Consider the following 14,291-nt stretch of genomic DNA (forward strand, 5'->3'; position numbering starts at 1 on the left):
ATTTGAGATTCCAGAGGTACAAAGACTCTTTTGATGACTTGTGTTTGATCTTTTTGGTTGGTTCCAAGGAATTGAATGACTGCTCATCAGTAAAGTGCTGGTATTACTGTGTATCTGCAAACTCTGAAGCTGGCTTGTGCTTGAAGCAAAATTAGTATACTGGGTTAACTGGTGAATACTTGTTAAAATTTGCTGATTCTTATTCACTTATCCCTCACCTAATCAGCCTAATTATAGTTGGTCAAACAGGATCTGCATTCTTCTGCTAATATTCTTAAATTGGCTTAAGGTTTCATTATTCACCGAAATCTGTTGGGTTTTTTTTCTGAAAGTATGTGACATTTGTGTAGCTATAACAGTACAGGAGCATTTTTTAATAAGAAGCATGTGTTTCTTGGGGGTGGGAAATTGCAATGTGACTTTCTGCTTTACTTTGCCTTCCCTCCATTTTTTGGAGCATATCCAGGGGTCTGTCCTGCCTTCTTTGAGAGTTGAGGGGTTGGAATGTTAATGAATAAGCTTATTCATCCTGATTTCATAATGATAATAGATTTTAAATAAAACTCATTCTTTACAGAATGGGATGTGTGGTTGTCTTGAAGGATGAGGGAAGATGGAAAAAGGACATAGTTAATTTGAATTGCAGGCAGGAGGCATTTTCTGCTGCAACAGTACACCCCATTGTGTCCCTCTTTGCTGTCCAGTATTTAAGTTCTGGTGTTAATTTACAGCTGTGACGTGGTTCAGAGCATGAGGGGTCAGTTCAGGGTAAGTGGCTAAGTTGGCATCTGTGCAAGACAGAGGGACAAGCAAGTTGGGCTTGTCCTGGCTGGGTAAGAGACAGCTCATTTGTCTCGGGGGTACTCTGAGCTTGAGTGTGGAGTTTTTTATGTAAAGGATTAGGTACTGAGCACAAACAGATTTAATTAAAAATATTTAGTGTTGATAAAAAACCTAACATTTGTATGTTTGGTAAGTAGTAATACCTTATGTAGTTGTCAGTATTTAATATTTGTCTCTCATGTAAAGAGTTTTCACATAATTTGAAATACTAAATTACTTTGTGAGGCTAATACAAATGTCCCTTATAAGGTGAAGCCAAGAATGAATTCTTACTGAATGTGTTTAGGTGCCATATTTTGACTTCTGTGAAGTTGGAGGATAACCTTTGCATTAGATTTCCTCCTCGTTGCAAGTCTTTCAACCTTTAAGCTGTGCAAGGAAAGAACATCCTTGCTTGTAGTGTTGTAATATGTATTTTTTACTAGGCTATCCCTTTACCGCCCTTTAAAAACTTTATTTAGGCATGGCATGTTTGTGATCTTAGTAATATTCTTTTGCTGTCTTGTATACCATATGCATTTTATTGAAGTTTGATAAGAATTAGGACAATCAACTTCTAATTTTGAATCGGAGAAAAGGGTTTGCTATCTTGTTTGTGAATAATGTTTGTAATTTTAAGTCGCAGAACAGTCAGGAGATATAAAAAAGTGTTGGAGACATTTAAGTAGGATGTGAAGCCTGTACTTCTCAGGAGCAGGCTGTACAGTGGTATGTTACTGGTGGCTCTTTTGCCTGACTGGCTCTTGATGTTCCATTTTATTGGTTTTCTAGAAGTCTTGCAGCATCTTCCTGCACTCAGGTAGTTCAACTTTGCAGCAGTGTAGTGCCAGGTACGTTGTTTGGTGACTTACTGAACAAAACTTAAGTAACAAATATTTGTGTGGAAAAAAACCTTTTTGTTTTAGAGTTGTTTTCAGTGAATGAGAAACAAATAAGCAATGCCTTTTATTTCCTAGTGTGACTGTGAAATACTATGGAAAAGCTTCTCATGCTGCTGCTTATCCTTGGGAAGGAGTTAATGCATTAGATGCTGCTGTTCTTGCATACAACAATCTGTCTGTTTTAAGACAGCAAATGAAACCGACCTGGAGAGTTCATGGTGAGATCTTCATTAAATCTTATGTCCAGCAAGTAAGAGTTTAGGCTGTTGAAATACTAACTTACAAAATCCCACAATTTAAAATACTGTATTATTGCACTAAATTAGTTTAGTAACTTCAAGTATTATGAAAAAGCATCATTTCATTTAAATAGTTGAACTGTAATCTTTAAAATCATGTCAGTGTCCAGAACTAACTTCTGAAAATAGGCTTATGGGACAGATTCTGAAAAGATGAAGTCTTACTTACTGCATCATTTTTCATTGTAGACATTCCATTAATTAGATGTCACTTATATTAACATTTTTGGAAAGGTGTAGTGGTCTAGAGTGACTGAAATCTATTTAGTGAAGTACAAAAACCAAGTGATGGCAGAAGCCTGTAGTTCTGGTTAGTAGCCCAATCAACTGGATGTGCACTGAATTCTAATATTGAATATCTAGTAGACCTTGAAGTAGAAGGGTCATTTTGCAGTAAGACACATTAGCCATTAAGCTTGACTTGTACTCCTTTGACATAATGCATTTCTTTTTGCACAGTGAGAAAGTTTCAGAAGTTGAGATGGAAGCTGCCTTTTAGCTGCAAATCCAGGTTTCCCTTATTATTCCCAACACAACTTTTTCCAAGTTGAAATTAAAAAACTTTGCTGTTTCAACAGAAGTTCTGAATGTAGTACTGTTTGTTTGGAATAGTTAGGAGCTTCAGACACTTCCACAAGTCCTGAGCTAATGATCATTATACATGTTGGCTGCTTGTGCTGTGTAATCGGTGTGTTTTTCTCTCCAGGATATCTGGATGGAGTCTGGTAGCCCTAACCCTTTTGACTGTAGATGATGTTTGCAGTTCTGCTATGCAGCACACCCAAATGAATTTCAGACAGCTGCCACAGCCTTACCTCTCCGCCCTACTGCTCTATAGGAAACAAGGCACTTAATTATGAGTTCTGGTGCCTGAAACTCAACGTGTTGCAGGTTTAAGATTGGAGGTGCCCAAGTCTTATTGTATCTAAGCTTAAAACCCTGAATACAGCTTTCTTCATAGTTTCTAAAGACTACATGGGCAACGTAGGCAAAAAACTATATAAACAAGCTTCTTAGAGGTAACACTTCCCAAACTACAGTAAAACTTAAATTACCATCTTGATACAGTTCCTGTCATAAACCTGGTTTTCAAACTGGAAGTATTTAAAATGCCTTTGGGAAAGTATAAGCAGCCAGAATGAGATTTAATTTTAGGAATGCTTTCTGTATAACAGTGTGATGGAGGTCTTCTGTTGCAGGCTTGCTGTGGCAGCCATGACTGACTTAAATGATCCTATAAATCTTCACGTTAACCCACTAATGAGAACTGAAATACTTTCCATTACTTGAAGTCTTGAATTTCTAAGCAATGTTTCATGTACTTGCATAATCTTGCTTAGAGTTTATCTAATATTTGATAAGTTTTTTCCTCCCTGCTTATAAGGGGAGTAAATGTTGCCCTCTGGAAGAATAGGGATGTGGATTTTTTTTTTCTGTTCGAGAAGCTGCGTTAAACAAGTTGTTAAAAAAAGTTCCACCTAGAAGCAGGGCAAACTAGGTGCTACCAGCAGTGTGCAGGCAGCCTACTTCTAAGCTAGATCTGCTGTCCAGTCTATATTGCAGTTGCTTTGAAACTCCAGTGTAGACATACTCTTAGACTCTGTCCAGTTCCATTTACAAATGTACTGGAAGACAAATGAAAGCTGCTAACTCACTAAGCTGCTTGTTCTGAGCAAGCATGTTATGAAGTGTTGTGCAGATTTGCATGATTACCTGCAGACTTGCTGGTTCCTTTTCTCTGATGTCTGTCCCTCTCATCTGAGCTGCTCCTCTTGTTACAGACTTGTGCTGATAGAGGTTTAAGTCAACATTTTGTATTCAAGATTGGAAAGGTTTTACTTGAGCGTTTTACTATCTTAAGACTATATTTCATGGTCTTAATAGCTGTGCTGCACCAGAAGTAAAGATTTGTTGCCTGTTTGCATCCTGTGACACGTCAGTAGCTTTGTGCAGTATTTCCATGTAAGATAGAAAGTTTCTCGGGTTCTACGGAAAAGAAGTCTTATTCCACATACATAAATTGAGGATGGGAAGCCATGGAAACAGCCTGTTGAAAGCAATGAACTGTTAATGCATTGAAATCTAATGTAGAATTGAGGTCTACAATGTTTTGTTGTTGAAATACATGGATATTATGGTCTTTTATGGTAATGCCTCTGATGCATTGAAACTATGAAACATAATTGAAAACTGTGTAGTCGTCACACATTTTCCTGAGGGAACACTTTCAACTCAAACTTCACTCATGAATAAGATCGTACCTATATTCTACACCCTGATATTTCTAAAGAATTAGTAGGAGTTTAATGAACTTCCTGTGCACTGCAACACACATTACTCTGGTGTTGCTGAGAAATGTAGATTACTCAATTCCTTTCCAACCTGGCAAAATAAGTTGGAAACATTCTAGTTGAGGAAACCTTTAAAAGTTGGAATTCAGGGTAGCCTTTGTAACAATGTTTTTTCTTTTTCAATAGCAGCCAGATTGTTTTACAACTCCAGTGCACTAAACTTTAGTGACATTTTAGTTACAAATGCTAGTTTGGCTTGTCTTTGGGCTTATAACATGTCTGACCAAAGAATGCAGTGAAATCGTGCTGAAAAAATTGTACACATTCCACTTAATCTGATGTGATTATGAAATTTTGTCCACATACTGTATTTTTGACATTCTTAATTTATTTCATGCTTTGCTGATATTCTCTTGGTTTTTGTTTATGTATTTAGTTCTTCAGCAAGGGCTGAAGATGAAGTGCTTGTATTTAACACTGATAATGTGACTTTTCCCTTTTTGCAGGTGTAATAAAAAATGGTGGGGTGAAACCTAACATAATTCCTTCTTACACTGAACTAGAGTTTTACTTGCGTGCCCCTTCAGTGAAAGATCTTTCTGTTCTGACAGAGAAGGTTGAGAACTGCTTCAGATCTGCAGCTCTGGCCACAGGATGCCAAGTAAGAATGTGTTCATGGTGCTGTGTTTGTTATGCTGGAGATAAGGTAGACTGGAATGTTGACAGCATTGATCTGCATGATGTTTAGCTGAAAGCAAGCAAAATGTCTGTGATACTACTTGCTATTTTGTTACTTCATGTTCTGAAAGAAAGCTTTGTTTTGTAAATAGAATACCACAGGATCACAGAATAGTCTACGCTGGGAGAGACCTCCAGAGGTCAGCTAGTCTAACCCTCTGTTCAGTCATGTGAACCTTTGAGTATCTCCAAGGATGAAATTCTACCACCTCTCAACACCTCATGGTGCTCAGTTTCTCCTGATGTTATACTGTGGTGACTGAGCACTGGAACAGGTTACCTGGAGAGACTGTGGTGTTTCCATCCTTAGAGATACTCAAAAGCTGCATTGATATGGACCTGGCCAGCCAGCTGTAGGTGACCCTGCTTGAGCAGGGGAGTTGGAGATGACTACCAGCAGGTGCTTTCCAACTTCTGTGATGCTGTTATATCTAATAAGAATTTCCTTTGTTGCTTCTTGTCATGTTGTTGGGTATCTATGGGAAGTCTGATTCTGTCTTCTCTATACCCTCCCCTTCTGGTAGCTGTAGACAGCTTAATCTTCTTTTCTGAAGGCTCAAAAAAACAAAGTTATTTCAGCCTTTCCTTGTATGTCGTGTTCTGCAGCACCTTGGTCATCTTGGTGACCTTCCCCGAACTTGCTCCAGTCTTGAGTTGAGGAGCACAAAACTGAACACAGTACACCAGATGTGGCCTCATGGAAGCTGTGTGTCAGTAATAAAGATACTAAAACAACAGTGGCACCAGTATTGATTGCAGGTGGATGCTATGAGTAACAGGTGCCAATTTGGACTTCTTGTGCCACTGATCATAACACTTTGAGCCTGCATGTCTGCTGTGTCCACTGAGCCAGAGGCATCATGGTAATAAGCTAAGCTTGGTCATACACCATCTGGTCTTCTGTGAATCTGTGCTGGAGAGACACAGTTGCCTTGTGATTCATGTGCCTGAACATGGGTCTTAGGAGGATTTGCAGATTGAGGATTGGACAGTCTGACCAGTCTGTAATTTCTAAGATCCTCCTAGCCCTTCAAGATGGATGTGACCTTTAGCTCTTCTTTTAGTGACCTGGAGCCTCTTTTGTTTGCTTCATTAAACAGCAGGTTCATGTAGCAACCAAGTGTGAAAAACTGATCTCTCCGCATTCTTCTGATTTTTTTTTTTGCTTTTACTAAATGGAAGTGTCTCTCCTGTAGCTGGTTCCAGAAATACCACATTGCCTTGCAATGTATTGCTAAGATAGGTGGTTTGACCTGCTTTGTAGTTGGACGTTGATGACTAATACAGCTGTGAAAAGAGTCAGTCCTCATCAGAACAAATAGTGTAGTAAATTAAATGTAGTGTAGTAAAGTAATAGTGTAGTAATATTTGTATACACAAATATATAGTGTATATAAACATGAGCTAGTGAGTTTTGAGGCCTATTTGAGGCTTTAGATGCTGTTTTCCTAGTATGCTCCCTCCATTCCATCTAGAAAAGAATATCAGAAAGTGTACTTTATGCAGAGTGAAAGTTAAGATCCCTTTTGAAACTTGGTATGGTCTTTTCCATGTGTTTTCAAACTCTTTACTTGTGTAGAGTCATTTCACAAGTGGGGCTGTAGTTATTGGAAGTGTTCTAAACAAAACTAGTAAAATAGAGTTGAGTGCAAGACTGAACTGATTTCTGTGTAGTTTAATGGTACCTGCAGTGGAAATCATTAGAAGCTGTTACAGGAAATATTTGCTTATTGTTTTTGGAGATACTGTCTGTGTAATCCATGCCTCTGGAATTTGGCTGTCTAGCGTGAGCTTGACGGAACACCAACTGTGTTTTGATCAAGGCTAATATTTGGCACAATGTTATATTTTTGAAAGAAACTCAGCACTTACATGTCCATACGTCAAGTCCCTGACAAAACAGATGTATTTAACTCTTCTGGGCTTTAAATTATTTAAAGTAAACTGGCTTAGGCTGGTGAAAAATCTCTAATCATTTGGACTTTGTCTAGGTGGATATAAAAGGTGGTGAAAATGATTACTACAATGTGCTTCCAAATAAGAGCCTGCAGAAAGTTTACAAGGAGAATGGAAAGCAGCTTGGAATTGAGTTTATATCAGAAGACTGTGCCTTGAATGGTTTGTCAGGTAACTCAACCAGGGGTGTTTTGTTATGACTTAAACTTAGATTGAGAAACTCCAAAGAGTATGAAATAATGGGATAGAGGTAGGTTAAACATAGCTTGATCAGAAGAAAAAAGGCAAATTAGAAAACAGAAGCTCAGTAAAAGGCTCATACATCTGGCCTGTGTTTCTGTATTTGTTGTAGAAGCTGAGAAATTTTCCCAAGAGGTATGGAAAGCAGTAATAATGTTCTGAGAATATTTCTGAAAATAAGTAAGAAGCAGTTTGATGGGGAGGAATGGGAGATAAGAACTGTCTTACTGTGAAGATGAGGATGTGGAATGAATTGTGGCTCACTCTGTTGCTTTGAAATACGAAATCCTGATTTGTGCTATGAATGAAGATGAGATTTAGTCTTTAGGAACCTTGTTTAACAATATTTTCCAAGCTTACATTTAAACAAATGTACTAGCAGCTAACTAATATTTTAAATTCAGTTTTTGAAGAGATTTTTAAGTGGAAGTTTAAGCATCTCAGTAACGCTAACTTGAACCTCTTTCCATTAACAAGTAATTCTGTGCCTCTGTTTTTTAGTTCACAAGTTCAACATTAGTTTTCCAAAGGGTGACATTCAAGTAGGTGTTCACTTCTGGGTCTTGACTATGTCTCAAACTATTTCACTTGCTTGGTCTCTCAGAGGTATAGTAATAGGAGTGTGAATTCTTGAATCTGCAGGTGGGTTTCTCATTACTGTTAACAGTTGTTTTTTTTTCCAGGATCTTCCTACAGGAGCTCTGTTCAAGTCCTAAAACTGCTGCTGATACTTTATAGCCTTCACTGCTTATCATAACTATATATAGATATATAGATAGATATATATATATATGCTTTTACTCCACTCATGTTAAAGGCTTTTCTCCTTGGTTAGAAGGAAAAGATTGCTTTCAGTAAAATAACAGTACTCTAATTACTTTGACTGTAGTACTAATCTTCTCTATATTCAATGCAGATTATCTTTGGATAGTTGAGATCTTGGTGCTTGGGCATAGTTCTCCAGACTGTTTTGTCAGTGAGACAGCATATCTAATGGCATCCTGGTTGTTTTTCTTATTTCTTACTTCCCTTCCAAATTAAGGCAACGCTACCATATTTTCTCCAACTAATTAATTGCCTTGGTCTTAAAAACAAAGTATAACTAAAGGCAGATTTCTTTTTTTTCTTTATTCAGCGTGGTACAAGTAAGATTTACTACTTTACTCATTTAGCCTAAGAAAGGGGCTGAGGAACCTTATTGTGAATGTTTAATGTAGTGAAACTTTCTGGAGCTGTGCTAGTTGCTTCCCTCAAACCATTGTATTAAGGGTGAAGATGATGAATGCTGGTGATCCTGCTGGTTCAGAGGACTTTGAATGAGCTTAGTACAGATGGGTAATTGTAATAGTGCTTTCATATGTAAGTTACATGGTATGCTAAATGTCAAACATAACTTGCTTCAACTGAAACTCTCCATATGCCTGTCCTGTCCTTAAATTGCTTGCCAAATGTCAAAATGTGCTTGAGCAATTACGTTTTTACTGCATACTGCAGTAGGCCTTACTGATTCTTCTTTCCACAGCTGCTGCTTCTCAATTTCTGCAGTGGGGATTCAGGAGTGACAAAGCACAATCTCCAGGGTGGAGATGTAGGGGTGGAATTTTGTATTGCTACCCTTTTTGGGAGGGGTTGAGTGTTTTGTCTCATCTTTTTCAGGACCTCTATTTCTGTTTAGTTTTCATATGGTTTTCAATGTTTTCTTTTAGGATATCAGTTTCTTCTGTTGAAAGGGAAGGAAGATAGCTCAGTTGCTTCTCCATGTCTGTGCAGCAGAAAAGTCGTTAACAGATGAGCATACTCGCTGCCACCTCTACATGGGTATTAGTATCGGTCTGCTTACAGGTATCGCTCTAGGCAGCTAAGCATTATGAAGAACTCCTTTAGTCCATCAAATCACACTGCCTTGCGTGTGCTGTGTGCACACTCCACTCATTTGGCAAACACAGCCACGATGGCGTGAAATAACATGAACCTGAGTTAGCTTTTGCCAAGTACCGTGACCAGGAGAGAAACCTCCTGCTGCTGGTAGCATAGCTCTGGCAGAGGACATTGACAAACTCCCAAAGCAGATGGCTTAGTTTAGTGTGCCTTAGTTGAGGCACCCACGCTTGTGATAACTTAGTCCTGATATTTTTAGCATTCATGGGGTTCATTGCCTTTCTATGCACAAGACTGGTATAGATGATCCTAAGAAGGAGCCAGTATGTTTTGAAAATACCACTTTTGAAGCCTGGGGATTTATATAAATGTTTCCTGGAAGCTTGTATTTGCCCCTCCATTCATGTTTGTGGTTTACATGCTCAATGACTTGAAGAGGCTTCAGTAACAGCTTCAGGATGTATTTTTGAGAGGTTGGAGCTGCCAGTATCTTTCTATTGAAGATAATGTACAAGTCTGTATATTGCATTGATAACTGCAATTATGCTTTTAGAAGGAATCTCAATCTGTACATCTCTAGCATGTATACAGTTCCAGGTGTTTGTCTGGAAACTATTGGAACACCTGATGTTTTAAACATGCTGCTAGGTTATTATCACTAAAGGGCATAACATGTTTTCTGATAAAGGGAAAGATTTGACTATCACACTTTTATTGAAAGCTGCATGAATTTTGACTTGGTAAGTTCTCCATCTCGATAGAAAATACCAAGTTAAAATCTCTTTTAACATTCAGCAAAAGTAACTGGTAAACTGGTAGTAGATTGGATATGGATATAAATTTAAGTGGAATTACATGACAGAGCTGGGATACACTGAAATTTCTAATGCTTCATTTGCTGGGTGAGAGCAGGGAAAAAGTCCAACACAGTCTTCCCAGTAGTTTGTGCATTAGGGCTTAACAGGGTAAGCCTAGAACTCTGGTTTAGTCTGGAGTAGGCAGAACTTCTGCACTTCTGCTGTCTTCCCAGGCTGACCAAAGAATGGCTTGACAGTGTAGGCTACTGCAAACTAAAATAACTTGTTGCCGTGCCAAGAGTTTGTTTTTCTTCAAATGCATACTGAATTTATGGGAAAAGGTATTTTTTTTTTACAAGCCTTGCTGCTTTCATTTGTCTGTAGGCAGGGCAGATAGCAAGCTAAATGTGTCCTCTTTGATGCCAGCTCTGTGGACTCACTTTTAATAACTATGCTTCCAAGTAAAATCTATATTCTTCAATCATTTCATTGCTAAGTCTTAAGGCATTAGCAGTATCTTATCTCCATAAAGTATCATGATATGGAGGCTACCTGATGTGATACATCTTTTGAAATCTTTGGAACAGTCATTTTCTATGACACTGCTAAAGGAAAATATTCTTGCAACTCTGATTGGCCTGGAAACATTCATTGAAAACTTAGTTGGTCGTCCCTGTTTTTCTCCACTATGAAACAATGCTGCTCTGGTATCTGTATTTCACAGAATCACAGCATGGTAGGGGTTGGAAGGGACCTCTGAAGATCATTTAGTCCAAACTCCTGCTAGAGCAGGGTAACCGGCATGTTGATTTTTCCAGCTTCTAAATGTCATTTTTACAAATACTGAGTGGATTCCTTGTCTGGGTAAAAAAAAAAAAAAGAGGAGGGGCACTCATGAAGTAGTTGCAGGCTCTTGGATGATTTACTTCGAAGGATCTACTATGTCTGGATGAAAGGCAGTACTTTGAGATAGGTACTGTCGCATACTGGAAGTGCTAGTCAGGCCTGAATCATTAAAATTGGCAGCATTGATATAAAGAATTTCTTTGTGTACAAAGTACTGGTGTTTTGTCTGGAGTTTAATTCTGATCTTGTGATTTCAAAAGTGATTCTGCTTTTAAGGCTTCCACAACTGACAGGAACTAAGAGGCACAGGAAAAAAAATAGTTGTCCTGAATCTCTTTCTGTTTAAAGATAAATTATTCCTGCTTCAGAGTTCCCTACCTAATGCTGAATATTTGCGTGCTGGTGAAAAGCGGGAGTTGGTTGGGCCTGGTTCTGAGGGCTGTACCAGGAAAACAGCTGGACTGCCTGAAAGTCCAAGGTTGGCAGCTTTCATTATATCAGGAGATGTTTGTTAAAAAGTGAACAGTAGATGAAATAGGAACATGCTGGTACATCCACTTGCAGTCCAGTAACTGATTATTGATCAGAAGCACAGTGAAGAGCAGCATCTGAAGATGGCTAGTTAGGGAAGACATCTCAGTGGTAGGAGACCTTTGTATGGACAGTTACTCATTAGAAATGCTTTTATTTTAGTACTTGGGGCAGAGAGTGTTCTGGTTTAGATGCGGGCTGGAGATAATATCTGTCATACACTTTCTCACAGCATTCAAAACTCTTCAACACTTTTTCATTAAGAAAATTTCTCTACTGCTTCTAGGTTCCACGGACTTTGGAAATGTCACATTTGTAGTCCCTGGGATTCATCCTTATTTTTATATTGGCTCTGATGCATTGAATCATACTGAGCAGTACACAGAAGCTGCAGGTGAGTGGAAGTGAAAAGGGTTAGAGGTTTGTGTTTGGAACCCTTATGTGTTGTAGAGACTTTAACTACAGCAAATCCAGAAATTAAAATTATTTTGAATTACAGAGGATTAAAGCTCTCACATGCTTCTATGGTATTCAGAGCTACTGTGTATTAAATGTATAAACATCTAAGTACTAGATCTGAAAGTGGCTGCATGTGAATACCTGTATAGAAATTGAGTTGTTTTCTTCGAGCATGGTGGGATCTGAGCCAAATACAGACCCTGAAACAATTAACTTGGTTAATTGTAGAGTTGCAGAAAAAGGCTGACAATAGATAGAATTTCTGCTTTTTTGTTTAAAGTTAATGTGAATGGGAAGGATGACCGCTCCTTGTACTAAAAGCCTGACGTCAGTATACCATCTAGCCATAAAAAATTAGAAGGATTATACCAAGCGGCATGTTCAGAAGAGTTTCTAAACATGAGCCGAAAGATAAAAGTAATTTTAACTCCTAAAGCACAATACTCTGGAAGTTTAATAGAGATAATGGTATAAAACTGCTTTTTCTAAAAATGGAAGTGTGAACACTTGTTTTCCTGTTATCAGTCTTACTTGTTTACATCAGTAGCAAAAAGTTAAGGACTTGCATGTGAAAATTTGGTTTGAGGCATGAGAAAATAGACATACTTCATCTATGGAAGTAGATTTTTAAGAAACTGTTCTTGCAATTGAAACCTCAAGATCTTATTTTATAAAATATACCTTATGTGTTGAGCTGGTGGTTTGTATCTAGTATTAGCAGTCTAACCTGAAATCTCTCCTACCCTTTTTCTGTAGGGTCACAGAAAGCTCAGTTCTACGCTTTGCGCACAGCAAAAGCTCTGGCAATGACAGCACTGGATGTCATTTTCAAGCCAGGTCTGCTCGAAGAAGTCAGGGAAGACTTTAGACAGGTGAAGTTAAAAGAAGAAGGGCAAATAAATGCAGCAGAACCTAACAAAGAATCTGGTGCTGACACAGGAGCGTGTGCATCACGCTAAACTTCGTCAAACCTCTCAGTAGGATTGGCTTAATGGAGATGCTGTCTTTGAATCCCAGAAGGGGCTGGATAAACACGTAGCTGAAGAAATGCTGATGTTTTTTGTTTGGACTTTAGGAGAAGCAAATATAGTATCATTGCTTTCAAAAAATGTGGGATTTCATGTAGCTGTAATGTTTGCTGTGTTCAATATGGTGATGAATTTCAGAGAGTTCTCAAATACATTGTCTTTCGGTTGCTGTGTTGAATAAAAAATAGTGTTTAGCTCCTATGTATTGCTATAGCAATATCCCTTATAGGGGAAGTAGCTGCATTTACATGGAAATTTTTGTTCTAAAATGAGCACTAGTCACTTGATAATCGTAGGCTGAATCTGATCTGTGAAGCATTTCTCTGTTTCTTCTTGGGACAAAATAGAGGCTTAAAACCTGAGCTGGTGTCACTGGAGAGAAGGGTATGTGTTTGGAAACATGCCTGGTTTTGATGATTGCATCTTCTAGCAATGGAAAAGAACTGTATGGAAATGTGAGCTGCAAAGGTTGATTGTCCTGAAATGCACTGGCCTTCCTCCTAATAAATTTTGGAGGTGTTGTGCAGAAGTCATTGATAAAAAACTGGAAAGCAACTTAGATCTTTGTTTAACACATTTAAACTACTGCAGGAAAAATGCATGTGCACCTTTTTTAAGTTCTGCCCTGGGGCAATACAAGCATCCACACAAGGTGTTGCACTCGCTTAACTGGTCTGAAGGATGTGTATAAATTTAGCTAAACCAGTGGAAATCTTTTTCCAAAGATGCAACCATGGTATCATGAAGCAGTAAATGAAAGGAACCTTAAACTGTCTCTGTCCAACCCCTGTAGTAAGCTCTGAGAAGCACTAAGGATTGCTTGTGCAGTAACTGGCTTCTTAAACCTGTTTAAGCATCAGATCTGTTAAGTCTTGCCGGTTGTTTTTGTGTGCTGTATGCCTAGTCTGGCATTAAAATCTGCACTGTTTTACTTCCAGAGACTTTAATGTTGCAGATTTTATCTAGGTAGTGGTCTGTGTGTCCAAACCTGTTAGGATTTTTTCATTAGCTTATTAAAGGATCACAGGAGCACATAGAGAAGGAACTAATCTTTTCTTCAGATGCAAATTGCTGAGTCAATGGACAGACTGAGGGAGAAAGCAGCTTACTGGTTAACATTCTCCTGAGCATAGGTATTATAGTAAGCTGCTGAAAAGAAGTCAGGCAAACCGTATTCCCCAGGAAGTCAGAATACCCAAAATAATTTCAGAAACCCTGTTTTGAACAGTACCAGTCCCTAAATGGTAAACTCTAGAATTCTAATCAGGATTTATATTTTATTTCTATATTCAGTTTCTAATTTTGGAAAAACAGATTCCATGTTTTGGTTTAACTGTGCACTCCCTCTTCATTTCTGTGCATGCCCTCTAACACAGACCTTCAGCTGCTTTTTAAGAATGTATTGACACTTTTCCTTCTTGGACGGAAGAAAGTGTGACCAGGCTGGCTTCTGTTTGTGGGTTATGTAGACTGCATAGCTTGACAGTTTTCAGACTTTCTGATA

At 38.3% G+C, this 14,291-nt stretch overlaps 1 protein-coding gene across 1 annotated transcript; it reads left to right on the forward strand.

Moving 5' to 3' along the window:
• Positions 1-1,799: 1,799 nt before the first annotated feature.
• PM20D2 (peptidase M20 domain containing 2) lies at positions 1,800-12,718 on the forward strand (the record flags this gene model as incomplete). Its single annotated transcript, XM_010179754.1, has 5 exons — positions 1,800-1,942; positions 4,821-4,975; positions 7,044-7,179; positions 11,587-11,694; positions 12,516-12,718. Coding segments are annotated over 5 exons (745 nt in total), but the record flags the coding sequence as incomplete, so codon positions are not given.
• Positions 12,719-14,291: the final 1,573 nt, after the last annotated feature.

This window comes from Mesitornis unicolor, unplaced genomic scaffold (genome assembly GCF_000695765.1).
Source record: "Mesitornis unicolor isolate BGI_N332 unplaced genomic scaffold, ASM69576v1 scaffold43912, whole genome shotgun sequence".
Lineage (NCBI taxonomy): Eukaryota > Metazoa > Chordata > Aves > Mesitornithiformes > Mesitornithidae > Mesitornis > Mesitornis unicolor.